Source organism: Pundamilia nyererei, unplaced genomic scaffold, assembly GCF_000239375.1.
Source record: "Pundamilia nyererei isolate P.nyererei 1_Seehausen unplaced genomic scaffold, PunNye1.0 scaffold00097, whole genome shotgun sequence".
NCBI classification, from domain to species: domain Eukaryota; kingdom Metazoa; phylum Chordata; class Actinopteri; order Cichliformes; family Cichlidae; genus Pundamilia; species Pundamilia nyererei.
Window position 1 is genome coordinate 168,139 of NW_005187498.1, and position 19,531 is coordinate 187,669.

Sequence of the window (19,531 nt, forward strand, 5' to 3'; positions counted from 1 at the left end):
CACACACACACACACACACACACACACACAAACACACACGAAAAAACTAAACTTTCTTGGCAACAATATGGTGTAAATACAGTTAACGGCTCGCAGTGGAATACAGAAATATTCTGATGCAGTTGTCTCGTGAGTACAAAAGAAACAGGGAACAAACAGTGGGGTGGCTGTAGCTCAGGAGGTAGAGCTGGTCACCTACTGATCGGAAGGTTGGTGGTTCGATCCCTGGCTCCTCCAGTCTGCATGTCAAGTATCCTTGGGCAAGATACTAACCCCAACTTGCTCTCCCATGCATCCATCGGAGTGTGAATGTACTTAGAAAGCACTACGTAAAGATAAAGTGCTTGTGAGAATGGGTGTGATTGGGTGAATGAGGCATGTTGTATAGAGCGCTTTGAGTACTCCGGGAGAGTGGAAAAGTGCTATATAAGAGTGCTTGACTTACATTGATCAGGTTGCTAAGACAATTTAACTCTATTGTGAAGTCATGGGTGAGAGCTAACCAGCCACTCTTGCTTGGTTCATTTCAATAAATTTAATAAAACTTTGCCTCAACTGTTTAGGGGTTGGAGCAATTTTTATATATAATTTGCCATTTCTGTAGACTCAAAAGTAATTAGATTTTTTTATAATAATTGATTTTTTACATTTACAATACATTGTGGTTACACATATATTTGGGTTTGCACAGTGGAATACTTTGCTATAATGCAGCTCTTTCTGGATGAATACTGCGCACCTCCTGGGTTAACAGGTTTATCAAAAACTCCCAAAAATTAATTTGTCTATACATAGATTCCAGTAATGCCACACAAATGACCTCAACCCTGTTTCAAAAACTATTAAAAAAAGAAAAAAAGTACACACATGCTTACTGAAAAATGGTCTGCTAAGTCACACCTCCTCATCACTCATCCTAAACACAGGTACGCCACAGGGTTGTGTGCTTAGCCCCCTCCTTTATTCCCTGTTCACACACGACTGTGTTCCTAAACATAAGTTCAACACCATTATCAATTTTGCGGATGACACAACCATCATAGGCCTCATCACAGACAACAATGAGACGGCCTATAGAGAGGAGGTGATGGCACTGTACAAGTGGTGCCTGGAAAATAACCTGTCTCTCAATATCAGCAAAACTAGAGAAATGATAGTGGACTACCGGAAACGACCAGTCAGGGAACACCAACCCATCCACATCAACGGTGTCAAGGTCGAAAGGGTCAGCAACTTCAAATTCCTTGGAGTCAACATCTCCTGGACCCTTCACACAGACACTGCTATCAGGAAAGCTCGCCAGGCTGAGGAAGTTTGGCATGAACGCTAACATCACCTGAAATATCTGCAGGTGTGCGATTGAGAGCTTGCTGACGAGCTGCATTACAGTTTGGTACGGAAGCTGCTCTGCCAGCAGCTGGAAATCACTACAGAGGGTGGTGAAGGCAGCAGAGCACATCACTGGCATGAGGCTTCTTGCCATTCAGGACATCTATCTTATATTTTATAAACATTTTGCTCTTACTATTTTTTACTTACTATACTGCTGAGTGACTGTCTGCTGCTCTTCAAATTCATTTGATTGCAATGTTGACCCTGTGCTAACTTGCATATGACAAATAAAACTGAAACTGAAACTGAACTGAAGTCAGGTGCTTTAAGCACTTAAATCAGTCAGAAGAAGGTAACATGGAGAAAAAGGATCAAGTAAAGACCTATAAAATAAAAAAAAATCCAAAAAACCCACATCCATATCTACAATCTGTGAGTCTTTCAGCAGACAGAAGTGAAGGCTGATTCACCAAAAGAAGAGTGATGGAAAGGTTACAGTCTTTAGTTGAAGATATCCTTGTTGCTTTGATAGATTCTCTGGGGTGAAAATATTAAAAAATAAAGCAATGGAGGAGGCACCAAACCATTTAAATCTTAAAACACCACATACATATTGGAAAATAATTTTAAAACTCATTAAGTGATGTTTCTCCAGAATCTTGCAGTGGTGATATTGCACAGATTTTATGTTCAGCATTTTTAAAGTTTCTTTATAAAGTGATTCCAGTGGTTTAATGACTGTTTCCCGTATGACATATGAGAAAAAAATCATGGCATGCATGGTATTGGCAGAATCCATTTCCAATGTGCAATGTGCCTAAAATTGATCCGATTATGCTTAATGGTTTTCATGATTTTCTTAATGTGATTCTTAAAACAAAGATTTAAGTCAAGATCATCCCAAGACATTTAAACTCACTCCCACTTTCAGTCTTCTCATCTTTAATAAAAAAAAAAAATTCTGCTCTAGCAGACTGTTTTGTTTTTTTGTTCTTTTTTTGTTTTGGGGGTTTTTTGGGGAGGGTGGGTGCAATCTTAGTCATCAGCTTGTTTGTTTGTTCACTGTACATTTATGTTGGAATTCATATTATGGCAAGAACCAATCAGATATGTAAAGAGAAATGACAGTACATCATTACTTTAAGCACTGAGGGTCAGTCAGTCTGGAAAATTGCTAAAACTTTGAATGTGTTCCCAAGTGCAGTCGCAAAAACCATAAAACGCTACGACAAAACTGGCTCACATGAGAACCGCCCCAGGAAAGAACGATCACGAGTCACCTCTGCTGCTGAGGATAAATTCATCTGAGTCACCAGCCTCAGAATTCACAAGTTAACAGCACCTCAGATTAGACCCCAGATAAATGGCGCACAGTTCCAGTAGCAGACATATCTCTACATTAACTGTTCAGAGAAGACTGTGCGAATGAGGCCTTTATGGTCAAATACCTGCTAAGAATCCACGACTAAGGAAAAGCAACAAGGAGAAAAAATTTGTTTGGGCCAAGACACACAAGGAATGGACATTAGAGCAGTGGAAATCTGTGCTTTGGTCTGAAGATTGCAAATTTGAGATCTTTGGTTCCACCTGCGTTGTCTTTGCACGATGCGAAAAAGGTGAATGCATGGTCTCAAGATGCATGATGAAGGCAAAAGGGCCAACAAGTGACAACTCGGTGAACAACAAGTGACAAATGGGTGAACAAGTGCTCAGTATCTCTGGGAACTCCTTCAACACTGTTGAAAAAAGAGTGTGCAAAGCAGTAATTAGGCTAATTTGAAGAATCAAAATATAAAACATGTTTTGAGTTATTTCAGTTTTTTAATTATGTATAATGTATAATATGTATAATATATGTATAATTCCATATGTGCTCATTCATATGCCTTCAATGAGAATCTTCAATGTAAAAAGTCATGAAAATAAAGAGAAACCATGAAATGAGAAGCTATATCCAAACTTCTGATTAGCCTCTGTCTAAAATGATGTGGAAGCTCCTGTACCTCATGCCTGACAGCAGAACATGGAAAGTATATGGCTGGGATATAACTGCCACATCAGGTTGTGCACAGTAAGGGGCTATACATATCCCTGAGGGGGCACCCGTACTGAGACTGCATCAGTATGCATCTTCGTCATTAATAGAAGATTACCTGCACAAATTTCCACTCCTACCAGTGCATTAGCAACATCGTGCTAATTTCATAATAATAATAATGCATTTTATTTGAGGATGCATTTCAGAAACCCAAGGTCACCTTACAAAGAACAAAATTAATAAAATGAACAATAATCATAAAATACATAAAATAAGTTGAAATGGCAAAACGGAACTTGACAACAGATAAAATCAGCACTAAAGCGAATAAACCAGTTTAAACAGATGTGTTTTGAGCTGTGTCTTAAATACGGAAAGGGAGTCAATATTTCTTATGGCTGGAGGAAGAGAGTTCCAGAGCGACTGAAAGCTCTGTTCCCCATAGTAATAAGGCGTGAGGATGGAACAGTAAGATGAATAGCAGATGATGATCTGAGAGGGTGGGAAACAGTGGTGATGTGGAGCAGGTCACACAAATATGATTTATGGATACACTTGTATGTAAGAAGTAAGATTTTAAAATTTATCCTGGCTTCTATGGGCAACCAGTGAAGCTGCTTAAGAACTGGGGTAATATGAGCTCTTAATGGAGTATGAATTATGACCCAAGCTGCAGAATTTTGAAGAAGTTGGAGTTTATGAAGGGACCTTTTAGGGAGAACAAATAGGGGGGAATTGCAGTAATCAATGCGGGATGTAGTAAGACTATGGACAAGGATGGCAGCAGAATGGGGAGTAAGGAAGGGGCGGAGTCGGTTAATATTACGTAAGTGGAAGTAAGCAGACCGGGTTATGTAATTAATGTGAGACTGAGATGAAAGAGTATTATCAAGTATGACACCCAAACTCTTAACCTGAGGGGAGGGAAGGGTAGGAGAATTTTCAATGTTAATGGAAAAACTGTTGGATTTGGTTAAGATAGATGGTGTACCAACAAGTAAAACTTCAGTTTTATTACTGTTAAGTTTGAGAAAATTGGAGGAGAACCAGGATCTAATCTCAATAAGACAGTCTAAGAGGGAAGTAGGTGGGAGGGATGAATTGGGTTTAGAAGAAATGTAGAGCTGGGTGTCATCGGCATAACAATGAAAATTTATATTATATTTTCAGAATATATGACCAAGAGGGAGCATATAAATAATGAATAAAAGAGGCCCTAATACTGAACACTGGGGCACACCAGCAGAAACAGGATAGAGACTTGAAGAATGGGATTTAAATTTTCAATAAACTGAGTGCGTCTGAGAGATAGGACGTGAACCAGGCAAGGGGTGTGTGACTAATGCCAAGGGAAGCTAACCGGTTCAGGAGAATATTGTGAGAAATGGTATCAAACACCGCACTATGCTCAAGAAGGATGAGAACGGATAGGAGACCAGAATCAGCTGCCATCAGAAGGTCATTGGTAATTCTTAACAGAGCAGTTTCTGTGCTATGATTGGGGCGGAAACCAGATTGAAATTGTTCATAGAGATTATGGTCATTGAGATGTTAATGAAGCTGGGAGGCGACAACTTTTTCAAGAATTTTTGAAATAAAGGGGAGATTTGATATAGGGCGAAGATTATCAAAGTTATTGGGGTCTGCACCAGGCTTTTTGAGAATTGGAATAACAGAAGCATTTTTCAGAGATGAAGGAATGATTCCAGTGTTCAGGGAGGAATGAATAATATTGGTTATGAGAGGTGCTAACGAGGGAAGACAGGCTTTAACTAACACAGTAGGGAGAGGGTCAAGTTGACAGGTGGATGACTTAGATTTTTTAATAAGATTAGATACATCAGTTATGGAGGGAAGAGTAAAGCTTGAAAATAACTGACAGGAAGACAGTGGGGGAAACAGGAAGTCTACTTCAGAGCCAGAAGCTCCTAAAGAGTTAAGTTGACGGTGAATATCTGAGATTTTACAAGTGAAAAAAGAGATAAGAGAGTTGCAAAAATCAACAGAATACATGTGGAATGTGTCTGGAGGTTTTGTCATTTTACTGAACAATGAAAAGAGAGACCTGGAGTTACCTTCATTAGAACTAATTAAACCAGAGTAGTAAGCAGATTTGGCTGAGGCAATGCAGTCCTTATAGAACAAAACATGATCATTGTACATTTCTTTATGTACAATAAGTCCGGTATTCTTGAATAGACGTTTGAGTTGGCGTCCTTTAGCTTTAAGATGACGCAGGTCGGGGGTAAACCATGGTGCTGAACGGGAAAATGAGACAGTTCGATGTTTAAGGGGAGCAAATATGTTAAGAAGGTTATGAAGGTTGACATTATAATGGCAAATGAGTTCATGAGGGGTTGAGGAGCTGTGAATAGATGGAAGGTCATGGACGGCAGATGAAAAACCAGCTGGGTTAATATTACTAATTTTCCTAAAAGTAATATTACGAGAGATACAGGTTTTGGAAGCGATTATGTTTGCATCAAAAAAATTATACATATGATCAGACTGGGGAAACAATGTGGCTTTACAATGGGTGGGGGTAATGCCAGAACAACAGACCAAATCCAGGATATGACCTTTAGAATGGGTAGGGGATTTTATGTACTGTAGAAGCCAAAAACTTTCCAGGCAGGAGGTAAAATCTCTGGAAAGAGGGATTTTATCATTGTCCATATCAATATTGAAGTCACCAACAATTATCAGATTTGGAAAAAATACAGAAATGAGTGAGAAGAGCAGAAAATTCAGTTAAAATCTCCTTATTTGGCTTAGGTGGCCGATAAACAGTACATATGATGGTGGGGTAGATCCAGGGAGCTGTAGTGCTATGTATTCAAATGAATGGGAGGGAGGGGCAGAGACAGGGAGAACTTTCCAGTGCTTCCGGTAAATTATCGTGAGACCTCTGCCCCCCACCAGTAGGCAACGGGTGAAGTGCCTTGCCCAAGGACACAACGACCGAGACTGTCCAAGCCGGGGCTCGAACCGGCAAACTTCCAATTACAAGGCGAACTCAAAACTCTTGAGCCACGATCGACCACCCATTGTGGTCAACAGCCCAGTCAGTCTTGCGGGGAGGATGACGAGTTTGTGACCAGATGGACAATAGTGAGTTAGTGTCACTGATGTTGAAAAGCCCTCGGCGGATATACCTGCGACGGGGCTTGAAGGCGATGTCCGAGTAGAAGTATAGAGCCACAGGTGAAGAGACAGCCAGGCAAAAACCGATTCGCAAAAGATCCGTAGCAGAGTACTAGAGAAGAGCTGTCGTTGGGTGATGAATGATCGATAAAAAAACCCAGGTGAGCATGAGCCACACCAACACTCTGTGGATCCGCATCTTAATCAGGGCCGAGCAGTGAACACAAACGTAGGGACCGAATAACCAGTTGACAGCTGCAGCGCAAGCAATAAAAGCCTGCAAATATTGCAAAAACAAGTCAAAACAGGGTTGCACTCGATTCAAATTGTCATCAGCAACTGAAAAAATTATAATAAAAATTGTAATAAGTGAGCAGCAGCAGCAGCCAAGCACGCCAGCGTCCACTCGACCGGAACCCACTCTGTAAAACCATTTCCTAAGTGTTGTACACAATTATATGTCATTAAGGTAATTATTGAAATTATAATTATAATAGTGTATAATAGCCATTAAAAATGGTTAGACCTAAATATTAACCATAGTACCTATTTTCTTAAGATTGTTTAATTCAGGATTACAGGCAATCTACAGCCTCTCCCAGCTTTCATAGAGCAAGACACAAGGTACACCCTGGAAGGGTTGCCAGTCTTTAACAGGACTAACACAAAAAGAAGCAACCATTCATATTTACATTCACACCTTCAAACTAACCTAATATGTATGTCGTTGGACTGTTGGAGGATGAGAGGGTACCCACAGGAATCCCAGGGAGAACATGTGATATGCCATGCATAAGGGCACCAGCCAGAGGATTAAAACCCAGGATCTTTTTGCTATGAGACAGTAGTACTAGTGGCACCACATAGTGCTGTAAAACATTCTGCAGAGATTTCAGTTTGTAATAACATTGTAATTATGGATTGCTGCGGATTTTTTGGATACACAATCATGATGTGAATCTCCTGTTCCACATTCCAAATACCCTTTATTGGATTGTGATCTGTTGACAGTTTAAGAACTCATTGAAACCAGTTTGAGATCATTTGAGCTTGGTGACATGGTGGCAAGCTCTCTGAAACCCTCCCCTGGACCAGGAGGGATGTGCAGTGTACTGGAAAGGTGCCAAGGAGGTATACAACAGTTTTGTAGGGGTTAAATAACTTGTTGGGGCAGTGTGTGAGGATGCGTTCACAAATGATAAAACTTATGATGCCTGTGCTGTGCGCAGCGGCGACGCAAAGTTGTTCGACCTGAGTTATTGTTCAGCCAGAAGCCACAGGGGGTGTTGGACCTAACTAAAGAAAACTGGGATGAAGGTTCAAGCCAAGCTAGGAATAAAATTCACTACATTCTGGACCAGAAAGCAAAGCTACACAAACTGGGAAGTTCTCATGGAATAATTTGCTCAAGTCCCTGGAATGTCAGCATCTCCTGTAAAACAGAGAGGCTCATCTCAGGAAGTTTTCAACGGGAAAGTGCTTGTATTGCTTGCTTTATTCAACCCACCAAGTAGCAACGGCTCTTGGTGGTCACGTGGCAAGTAAGAGACATTAATTATGAAGTGGTATGGTCAGACAGGGGCGGGGCCGCACAAATCCATCACCTCAACCTCTTTAAAGCATGGAGAGAGGCTAAAATTGGTTCTCTGATGAGCTTGGTTAAGAAAAGAAATGATTTGGAGCCCGAGGTGGCAAATTCAAAGTTATAACAAAGATAAAATCCATAGGAAAGTACAACTTGGAGTTGTGCTTCCGTGTCTGTGAAAGAATATGCTTGTCCATTGTTTGATTAAAACCATGGCCTGGATGCTTCCCTGCATCAGTTAAGTTATATTGACATATCATATTGAATTATGCAGTCTGAAAACACACAGCGTTAATTTATGATTTCAAGGAAGTGTCTATCATGAAGTTAAACTATTTTTTTTGAAGATCATGTGAATTATTTTTCAAAGACCCTGCAATACTTTTCCCAAGGAAAATAAAAAAAATAGAAATAATTCTAAAAGAAACAATTAAATAATTTTTCTTAGAAAATAAACATAAACATCCACTCTGAAAACACAAGAAACACATAGCACTGATCCCGTATGACACTTTTGATATTTGTTGGAGCTAAATCTAGTTCCTGACAGAACTGGCAGCAGTAGCCACATCTTACCTTGAACAATGAGGTGCACTTTTGTGGACTGTGGTTTCTTGTTTGTGAGTATAGAGCATACATAGGGCCCTTCATCATGGACATCAACATTTTGGATTTTGATGCTGTACTCTGTAACTGCTGTGTTTTCCAACAAGATGACACGAGGATCCAGAGACCACTTTTCACTCCCTGCAAATAGAATAGTGGTGCGATTGAGCCATGCCACTCGTGAGACTTTGCTGTCCACATTGCATCTGGCAGGCAGAAAGAAAGAGAAAGAAAGAAAAACATATTAGAAGTTTATCCCTGGACATTAGTTTTAACTTCCAAGAAACCTCAAACGAATTAGATTAGATGACAGTTCATATTATAACATGAGGTGTTGCTTATGAAATATCTATGCCGTATTTCCTTTCCTAAACCAAGTGGATGACCTGAATACAATCTTCTCAAGAAACTTCATCACAAATCATCACGTCATAAACACTTTGGAGGACATTTTCCCCTTTGTTTAACAAGCCTTTCACAAGCATGCCATTGATAAAATATTTTAATATAATGTTGATATTATATTAAAATATTCACACTATTGAGTTCCTGTTTCTCTTTATTCTTTATACAGGGTGGGCCATTTATATGGATACGCCGTAATAAAATGGGGATGGTTGGTGATATTAAAGTCCTGTTTGTGGCACATTAGTATATGTGAGGGGGCAAACTCCTCAAGATGGCTGGTGACCATGGTGGCCATTTACAAGTCGGCCATCTTGAATACAACTTTTGTTTTTTCAATAGGAAGAGGGCCACGTGACACATCAATATTATTGGTAATGTCACAAGAAAAACAATGGTGTGCTTGGTTTCTTTATTCTGTCATGAGTTATTTACAAGTTTCTGACCACTTATAAAATGTGTTCAATGTGCTGCCCATTGTGGTGGATTGTCAATACAACCCTCTTCTCCCACTATTCACACACTGATAGCAACACTGCAGGAGAAATGCTAATTACAGTTACTTGTCAAAATGTTATGTTGCTTTTTGAAAACAGATTCAAAAGTTAATGTTCTCAATAGCAACAAGGCTAACAAATTTTATTACGCTCATTACCTCAATTTAGCTAGAAATAAAGTAACATTTAGATAAACATGAGTCAGTGGTCATTGCTTGAGTGTAAAAAAGTCAGACAGTAGCTATTGGAAACAAAACATCCTCAGGACATTTTCTTTAAGAGGATTACAACCGTAATTAAACTGCTGTCTGATTTATTTGAGCAGCTTAAAACAATACTTTGCGTCATTCATGTCAAAGATGTCTACTTATTTTTTTAATTTAGGGGAAAAAGCTAAAATTGAAAAAATAAAAAACACACTAAAATGTTCTTGGACACTTATAATATTCAAAGCCACAATATAGTAAAACATTTTCTTGATAGCATCAGTAAAACAGTGGACTGAAATGGCACGCCATTTTATTAAGACTTTTCAAGATAAATATGTGCTTCACATCAAAAATAGCCTACTAAAAAATATAAATACACAAAGTTACCTAAAAGGAAATTAAAATGTAAGTCTTTACTTACTTAAAAAAAAGACTATTGAGTTCACAGATAATAATAAAAATAAATTTTAAATTTTATTTAAAAGCACCTTTCAAGACACCCACCCAGACTTAACGATAAAATAAAGCACAACGTAGAACAATGACAAAAAGAAGAACAAAAAAAACAAGTTAAGTTAACAAACTATAAGGTCATAGCTAATATGCAGATTTTAACAAAACAGGTTTTGAGTTGAGATTTAAACTGGGAGCAAAGCCTGGGAGCAGTGCAACTGAAAGCTCTGCTTCCCATGGTGCTGAGGTGAAAAGAAGGCACAGCAAGTTGGATAGAAGGAGAAGATAGAAGTGAGCCGGCTGAAGAGGCAGTGCTTAAAAGGTTAGAAAGGTAAGGAGGAGCAAGGTTATGAAGGGCCTTGAAGGTGAGCAGAAGAAGCTTGTATACTATTTGCAATTTCCCAGGGAGCCAGTGAAGTTCCTGAAGTGATGTGCTACTAGGAGGGGGTTCTGGTAATAATGCGGACAGCAGCTTTTTGAACCAGTTTGGGGAAGACCATGCAAGAGAGAATTACAATAGTCAGTGCGGGAGGTAACAAGACTATGAACAACAATTGATGCAGACTGTGTGGAAAGAGAAGGGTGTAATCTGTTAATGTTGTATACAGTGGCTTGGAAAAGTATTCGGCCCCTTGAACTTTTCCACATTTTGTCACATTACAGTCACAAACATGAATAAATTTTATTGGAATTCCACGTGAAAGACCAATACAAAGTGGCGTACACTTGAGAAGTGGAATGAAAATCATACATGACTCCAAACATGTTTTACAAATAAATAACTGAAAAGTGGGGCGTGCGTAATTATTCAGCCCTCTTTGGTCTGATTGCAGTCAGTTGCCCATAGACATTGCCTGATGAGTGCTAATGACTAAATAGAGTGCACCTGTGTGTAATCTAATGTCAGCACAAATACAGCTGCTCTGTGACAGCCTCAGAGGTTGTCTAAGAGAATATTGGGAGCAACAACACCATGAAGTCCAAAGAACACACCAGACAGGTCAGGGATAAGGTTATTGAGAAATTTAAAGTAGGCTTAGGCTACAAAAAGATTTCCCAAGCCTTCAACATCCCACGGAGCACTGTTCAAGCGATCATTCAAAAAATGGAAAGAGTATGGCACCAAACCTACCAAGACAAGGCCGTCCACCTAAACTCACAGGCTGAACAAGGAGAGCGCTGATCAGAAATGCAGCCAAGCCACTGTAGATGGAAATAGATAGAATGGGTGAGATCATTTGATATGAGATTTATAGGACAGTGAGCTGTCTAGGATGGCACCAAGGCTCTTAACCTGAGGTGAAGGGAAAACTGTGGAGTTTTCAATAAAGAGTGAGATGAGTAAAAGTGATTTGTCTTCAGTAGGTTGGATTTAGTGCCAATATGAAGGATTTCCCTTTTATTCTCACTGAGTTTAAGAAAATTAGAGCTGAACCAGGATTTTAATTGGGATAACCATTCTGTAAGAGAAGAAGTTAGGAGGGAGGAATCAGGCCTGCAGGAGCGATATAATTGGGTGTCATCAGCAAAACAGTAAGTAAGTAAAGCTCAAATTTAGGGAAAATGGTACCAAGAGGGAGGATGTATATTAATAAGGGCCTAAGAGGGCCTAAGACTGAACCTTGGGGTGCACCAGAAGTGACTGGGAATAGACGAGAGCGGAACGATTTAAGTTGAATAAACTGGGAGCGGTCAAGGAGATATGATTGGAACCAGGCTAGGGATATGTCAGAGATGACAAGACAGTTAAGTCTGCTTAGATGAATAGAGTGAGACATATTGTCAAAGGCTGATCTCAGATCCAAAAGGACAAGAATATTGAGAATACCAGAGTCCACTACATGTAAAAGAGTATTAGTAACCTTTAAGTAAAGTGGTTTCTGTACTGTGACATGAGCAGAAGCCAGATTTAAATCTCTCATAGATACTATTATTAATCATGTGTGAATGAAGTTGAGCTGCAACAATTTTTTCTAGGAAAGTATTTTAGAGATGATGTTAAATTAGAAATCGGGCGGAGGTTGTTAAAGTTGTCAGGATCCAAGGAATGTTTTTTTCAGTATATAAGTGACTGAAGCAATCTTGAATAAGGGAATAACAATACCAGTGGTGAGTGGAGAGTGAATGATAGAAGTGATGAGTTGGAGAGGCAAGATTTCACGATGGGCACGACGGGCTTTGATTTACATACGAATTCAGAAATATCAGCTTTATCAGGAGACTCAAAATGGAGAAAAGGCTCTGAAGAAGGGATAGACACGACATTCAAACTGAGTTGCTGGTAATTGTTATTCATTTTTGTCAGTGCTGGGGAGTAACGGAACACATGTACCAGCATTAAAATAAAAATACAAAATATAAGTAACTATATTCCATTACAGTTACCATTTAAAAGGTGATAATTAGATTACAGTTACTTTGTTGAAATAAATCAATTACATGGTGCTTTTTTCCTGTTTAATATGTTAGGCTATCGCCTCTCTAATTTTGGTAATTTCACACATTGCCGAAAACCCAAACTAAACACACAATAAGCGTTCTAATGTAAGCATGTTGTTGGCGTCAGTTACACAATGTACCCGAAGCCAGCACAACAGAGCCAGCAACAGAGCCAATCAGTGTTGGAAAGGTTACTTTCCAACACTGATTTTTGTAGTGAAGAACAGCATCAAAGAGTTACAGGTTTCAGATTAATAGAAGGTGCTGAAGAAGTTTGTTGAGAAGTGAAAACAGGATCTTGGTGTTGTCCTCATAAGAGCTGATAATACCTGAGTAAAAGCTTTGTTTAGCCTGGTTGTTGGAATCTTTATACTGGAGTACATGACATTTATAGATTTCTTCATCAACAGTTAAACCAGATTTCTTATATCTAATGTATGCTCTAGTTGCCAAACTTTGGCCTTCAATGCTCGGAAGTCCAAGGTAAACCATGGAGCAGAAACAGGAAGGAAACATAATGGGTCCAGAGAATCAAACGACAATTATTAAACAATTATTATTAACATATAACACCAAATCATTAGGAGTAGAATATCAGTCCGGAACCTGAATATTATCTGGTAATGTCTGTGAAGGTTCTCAGTCATCCAGGTCATCATAGTCAAAGGAGCTTGCAAAGAAAAGCGTCTGGACTTCTTTAGGTTACTTGAAGACGTTTCACCTCTCATCCGAGAAGCTTCTTCAGTTCTAAGGTCAAATGGTGGGGCGTCCCAGATTTAAACCCAGTGGGAGTATCGCCCACAGAGGGACAAAAGGACCCCCTGATGATCCTCTTATCGCCTGAGCCAAGGTGTGAAACTGGGTGTGGGTCCCAATCAGCCAGAGTTTCGGGTGAGCTCATTGTGAAACCTGGCCCCACCTCCTTTGACTACGATGACCTGGATGACTGAGAACCTTCACAGACATCTGGCCCCACCTTATCATGCGAATTCCTGAGGTCAGATGGCCCAGAATGTGAATGGGCGTTAAGGCGTCTGGGAAGGGAACTCAAAACTGGATTATAGATGGCAGAGAGTTGGTGTCGTAAACCACCGCCTCTGTTCAAGGATGGTCGCAGTGTAAATAGATGGCCTCTTTCACTCCTCTTTGTCCTCTCTGTCCAAAATGTGAACATTGGCATCCTCGAAAGAGTGACCTTTATCCTTAAGATGCAGATGGACTGCTGAGTCTTGTCCTGTGGAGGTGGCTCTTCTATGTTGTGCCATGCGCTTGTGAAGTGGCTGTTTGGTCTCTCCAATTTAGAGGTCTGGGCATTCCTTGCTGCAGTGTACAGCATACACCACGTTGTTAAGTCTTTCAGACCCAGCAACACACTCAGACAAAAACTGGTTCACCCGAAAGACAAAACTCCAAAACACAGACTTAACAACGTGGTGTATGCTGTACAGTGCAGCAAGGAATGCCCAGACCTCTACATTGGAGAGACCAAACAGCGGCTTCACAAGCCCAATTTTTTTCAGGCAATATAATGCATTTGCATATGTGTGTAGAGATGTGTTTGTGTGCATTTATATGATCATAGTCAATGTTTTTCTACTCTTCATTAGGAGGCTGGAGGTTTTCCAAGCATACTCACACTAATATTAACGGCTTTTTTATATCTTAGCTTTAGGGGTGTTTTACATTAAAATTCAATGTTTCTGTGTGTGTTTTGAGGATTGATTAAATAATGGCATATGCTGTACAGAGGAGTTACCGTCTACTGTATAGTGTTGCCCTGAGACAACAAACCACATTTTCATGCCTTACACTGGCCCTTCAAAAAAACAAAACTTTTTTTCTTTCAAATAATGCTACCAGGCACATCTCTTTCCAATAAAATGATGAGTTGAAGGTGGTGTGACTTTCATCTGGGAGGGGGGGCAGGACCCCTTTCTGCAAGCTGCACTACATGAGAGACATCTCCATTAGGAGGCAAGATAAAGATCACTATTTTACATGTTTATAGTGAAATAAATGTATATTAAAAATACTTGTATGTGCATGAATATGTTAAGAAGCATATTTGATTGTTTGTTCTACTTTTTAAAATTTATTTATACAGTAAAACTGTTAATTTTCATTCGTTGCCTCAAGGCAACACTGCGCAGTTAGCCCAATTTTTTTCAGGCAATATAATGCATTTGCATATGTGTGTAGAGATGTGTTTGTGTGCATTTATATGATCATAGTCAATGTTTTTTACTTTACAATCTACTCATAATTACAGGACATGGATGTAAAAACCATTTATGGAAGGAAACCAAGAGAATGTGCACTTTCTGTCCTCAGAAAATGAGGACAGTGAGCTTTCAGGGAGTGACAGTGAAGTAGAGGAGTGGATCCCTGACTGAGGTTTGAGGGACACTTAGGAGGTCAGGGGTCAGTTGGTAAAGTAACTGTGTCTGTGTGTGTGTTAGTGCCCACATAGCAAGCAGGTCTGGCCAGGATCTGGTATCAAGTTGGCACTGTGAGTAATCTGGGAGAGTAGAAAAGCGCTATATAAAAATTAGAGATGGACCGATCTGATATTACGTATCGGTATCGGTCCGATACTGACCTAAATTACTGGATTGGATATCGGAGAAAAATAAAAAATGTAATCCGATCCATTAAATATCACGAAAGCACCTCACAAAACTTGCAACACGCCGTAACTCACCTCAGAACGTTAGCACGTCGGAGCAGTATACATCACGTGATAGAGCGGCTGTGGCATCCAGGACCTGTCGGTGGTCTGGATAGCATTTGGAGCTTCGCTAGCAACCCGGCATTTCATCTCAGACAAAGTTATCCCGAGAGAAGTAAAGCAAGTGTGTAAGTCCATCTCTGAATGTTTGTAAAGCATTCCTGTGTTAAGCTTAACAAACGATATATGGAGCGACTGCCTCTTCTTGCTGCTACTTCAATCATGAAACTGCTTAATGATCAGCTGATCGGCTTTTCTGTCGCGAGTCCGTCTCTCTTGTTTGTTTTTGGCCCACTTTGCACCAGAAAGAGGAAACCAAAACAACAGCAGCACGTTTAAGCTTGATAAGCTGTTGTTAGAATTTATTTAATAATAATAATAATAATAATAATGGATTGGATTTATATAGCGCTTTTCAAGGCACCCAAAGCGCTTTACAATGCCACTATTCATTCACTCTCACATTCATACACTGGTGGAGGCAAGCTACAGTTGTAGCCACAGCTGCCCTGGGGCAGACTGACAGAAGCGAGGCTGCCATATCGCGCCATCGGCCCCTCTGGCCAACACCAGTAGGCAGCAGGGTAAAGTGTCTTGCCCAAGGACACAACAACCAGGACAGAGAGCCCGGGGATTGAGCCGGCGACCTTCCGGCACATGTTATTGCATGGCTTGATTAAGGTACACATTATGCTGACATCTGGGGCCAGAGCTTAAACTGTTCTGGGCCAGCACAGGGCCAGCAGTGTGTCTACAACTGGCCCGTGGCTGCACACCACCTACAGATGGCCCACATATCGCAATGAATAACGGCCCTTTGGTGGCCCAGATCAGGTTTGCCAGAGGTAATCCACACATGGATCAGCACAGGATGACCAGGGTGTCTGAAACTGGACTTGTGCTGGCCCTTGTGTGGGCCACCTCTGGCAAACCAGGTCTGGGCCACCAAAGGGCCGTTATTCATTGCGATATGTGGGCCATCTGTAGGTGGTGTGCAGCCACGGGCCAGTTGTAGACACACTGCTGGCCCTGTGCTGGCCCAGAACAGTTTAAGCTCTGGCCCCAGATGTCAGCATAATGTGTACCTTAATCAAGCCATGCAATAACATGTGCCGGAACATGCAAAACAGTGCAAAAGTAACATGCCGAAACTCTGTTCAGACAGTGAATGGACTGATTTTTATTAGAGATGGCACAATACCACTTTTTTATGTCCGATACCGATACCGATATCATAAATTTGGATATCTGCCGATACCGATATGTGAAATGTTTATTCGTTGTTTATTTATTTGTTCATCCTTGTTGTACTAATACAACTTATTATAGAATAACTTGGCATTTTACTACCCTTGTTGCACAGTGTTGCCTTGAAGCAACAAACCAATATCTGTTTGGGAGGGGGGGGGGGTCAAATTTTATGATTGATATGTTATTAGGGACCCTAAAGCTCCCCCAAAATAGGGAGAAATATTTTTTTCCCCAAAAATTAAAAAGTCATGCAGTAGAGGAGTAATATCGTCTGACATTTAGTCTGGGATAACTTGTTCTTCATTTCTTTATCCTGTAGAAGTGTAATATTTTACACTTTAAGTCATAAATTATTAATTAAATTCCAGGATGCTTCTTTAAGCATGGATTTTCTTGTGGTACTACAGCTTCCTCCAGTCCAGGATATGCATGTTGGTTAACTGATGATCCTGAATTGGTTGTAGGTGGGAATTTGAACACCTGTTTCTTTTTGTCACCTCTGCGATTGACTAGCAGCTTGTTCAGGCTGTGTCCTCCATCGTCCAGTGACAGCAGGAATAGACTCCAGCTCCCCCAAAATCACAACTGGATAAGCAGTTAAGAAAACTGTAAATCCTTTCTGATCTTTCTAAGAACAACTTCAATTTACCTAACAGTTTTTGTTCCTGTCACTCATTTATGAAAATGCAAGAAACTCTAAATAAATACATGAAACAGATTACATCAGAAGTGATAAAATCTAAAAAAAAAATAAAAATACCTTTATCAAATGCCACAATGGTAGAGAATCAGAAGAAAACACGGTGGCACTCATATCAGAAAAAAATCAAGAAAAAAACCTGCATTGGATGAATTGACTTTAATAATCGGTTGTATGAGGGGTGACGGAGCAGCAACATGTAAAGATGCATGGCTGAGTTGCTTTGTGGGGAAACGCTATTTTTTCGTATAAATACTTTGACATTAGGCACTAACGCATTATCTGTCATCAGCTGAGTTACCACTGCAAACGTGCACATCACCCAAGGGAAATTTGCAACAATGTCAGGGTCCAAAAATACCAGAAAGACTGATGGAGCCAAGGCCATTGATAGCAATGCTATATCCGTGCCACAGCCGCGCTAATGGCTGCCATAGCTTGCTCGGAGAAAGACGTAGTCACCAAAATTTCTACCCTGGAAGCAAAAGTTGAGACCAAGTGCCAAGCTCTCAATGACCTGATCGATTCGCTTCGCAGCAATGTTTCTGACCAAATAGATGAAGTGCGGACTGAACTTTGTGCTAAGATAGATGCTCTAGCTACTACCTGCACTGACCACCATAGCCAGCTAACTAGCCTGGAAGAAGCTGCAAACATGTATTCGGACCGGGTTGTGGACTTGGAGAAGACAGTTCACGATCTGCTGAAAGAAATTGTACCAGCTCTTTCGGACAACACCGAAGACCTTGAGGGGAGACAGCGCAGATGCAACATTCGAATACTTGGCATGAGGGAGCACTTTGAGACTGGGATGCGCCCTGTCAACTCCAGGTTTTGGCCCTGGATACCGCTCAGACACTGGATCGGGCACATCGCAGCCTACAGCCCGTCCCTGCAAGAGACCAGAGACCCAGGCCACTTACCGTCAAATTTCACTACCTCGCAGGGCCGCGTTAAACAGTCCCCTGACCCATAATGGAGAGAAAATCCTAATTTTCCCAGACCTGCCATCTGCAGTTGTGAAGAGACGGGGGGCTTTTAAAGAAACGAAAGATCTACTGCGCAGATGTCGAGGTCTGAGATGTGTTTAAAAAACAAAACAAGTGAGCCACTGCAGGAAAGGCAGACTGTTTTCTTAGCTACTACTTCAGTGTAATGCTTATTAGTTTGTTTGTTTGTTTTTTAACTTTAAACTAACAGAATTTCATGCTGTAGAATTTTGACACTGATGTTCAAACTAATCTCAGCTGTTTGTAGGTTTAATATGATAGCAAATTTTAACATGTATACACCTTAAACAAAGACCGTAGCAAACAGTGTTCCTTCTAAAATATCAGTGTTTGCATTTTATATTGTGAGTATATTAGTATGTTAAATTCAATTCCGTTTTATTTATATAGCTGCCAAGCACAACAGTTGCCTCGAGGCGATTTAATATGACACCTGTGAATCAAGCTAAGTGCAAGTATACTGCTAGCAAAGTTAAATAGATGTCTTTGCAATTACTAGAGTGACAATATTATAAATTAATTTACATTATATAATAATAGATTGCATTTATATAGCACTTTTTGAGACCCTCAAAGCGCTTCATAATTCTACTATTCATTCACCGGTGGAGGCAAGCTACAGTTGTAACCACAGCTGCCCTGGGGAAGGCTGACAGAAGCAAGGCCATATCGCACCATCGGCCCCCAGTACGTGAAGTGTCTTGCCCAAGGACACAACGACCACAACCCAACAAACTTCCGGTTACAAGATGAGCTTCCCAACCTCCTGAACCATGGTCGCCCTAAATATATATAGCAATAAACTGCTCACGTTACATAAAAACACATTCATTAAAATATTTCCATCCTTAAGACTAAATACCAGTTCTGAAAACTTTACACAACTTTTCACAACTTTCCGTGACGGAAGGGAGACGGGAAGTCTAAGCGATTGTCCAGTTTTGATGCGAGGCTGTCCCTGGTAGATTTAGATCTCTGAAGGAATCCCTGGAGTTCAGCCAGCAGCAGGTGGAAACACTTGCTGCAGAAAACGCCACGCCACGCTACGGAACTACGGGACTCTCGGTCTGCTGGAGAGGACCCGGAAACGATCGTGAGAAGCTTCATTAAAACCCACCTGAAGCTGCCGGAGGA

General features: G+C 40.5%; 1 protein-coding gene across 1 annotated transcript in view; it reads right to left on the minus strand.

Moving 5' to 3' along the window:
- opcml (opioid binding protein/cell adhesion molecule-like) overlaps nucleotides 1-19,531 on the minus strand; it is a 291,320-nt gene that overhangs the window by 158,381 nt on the left and 113,408 nt on the right. The window contains exon 2 of the mRNA XM_005740161.1: nucleotides 8,676-8,911. Coding sequence (XP_005740218.1) covers nucleotides 8,676-8,911 — 236 coding nt within the window. The remainder of the gene's footprint in view (nucleotides 1-8,675; nucleotides 8,912-19,531) is intronic.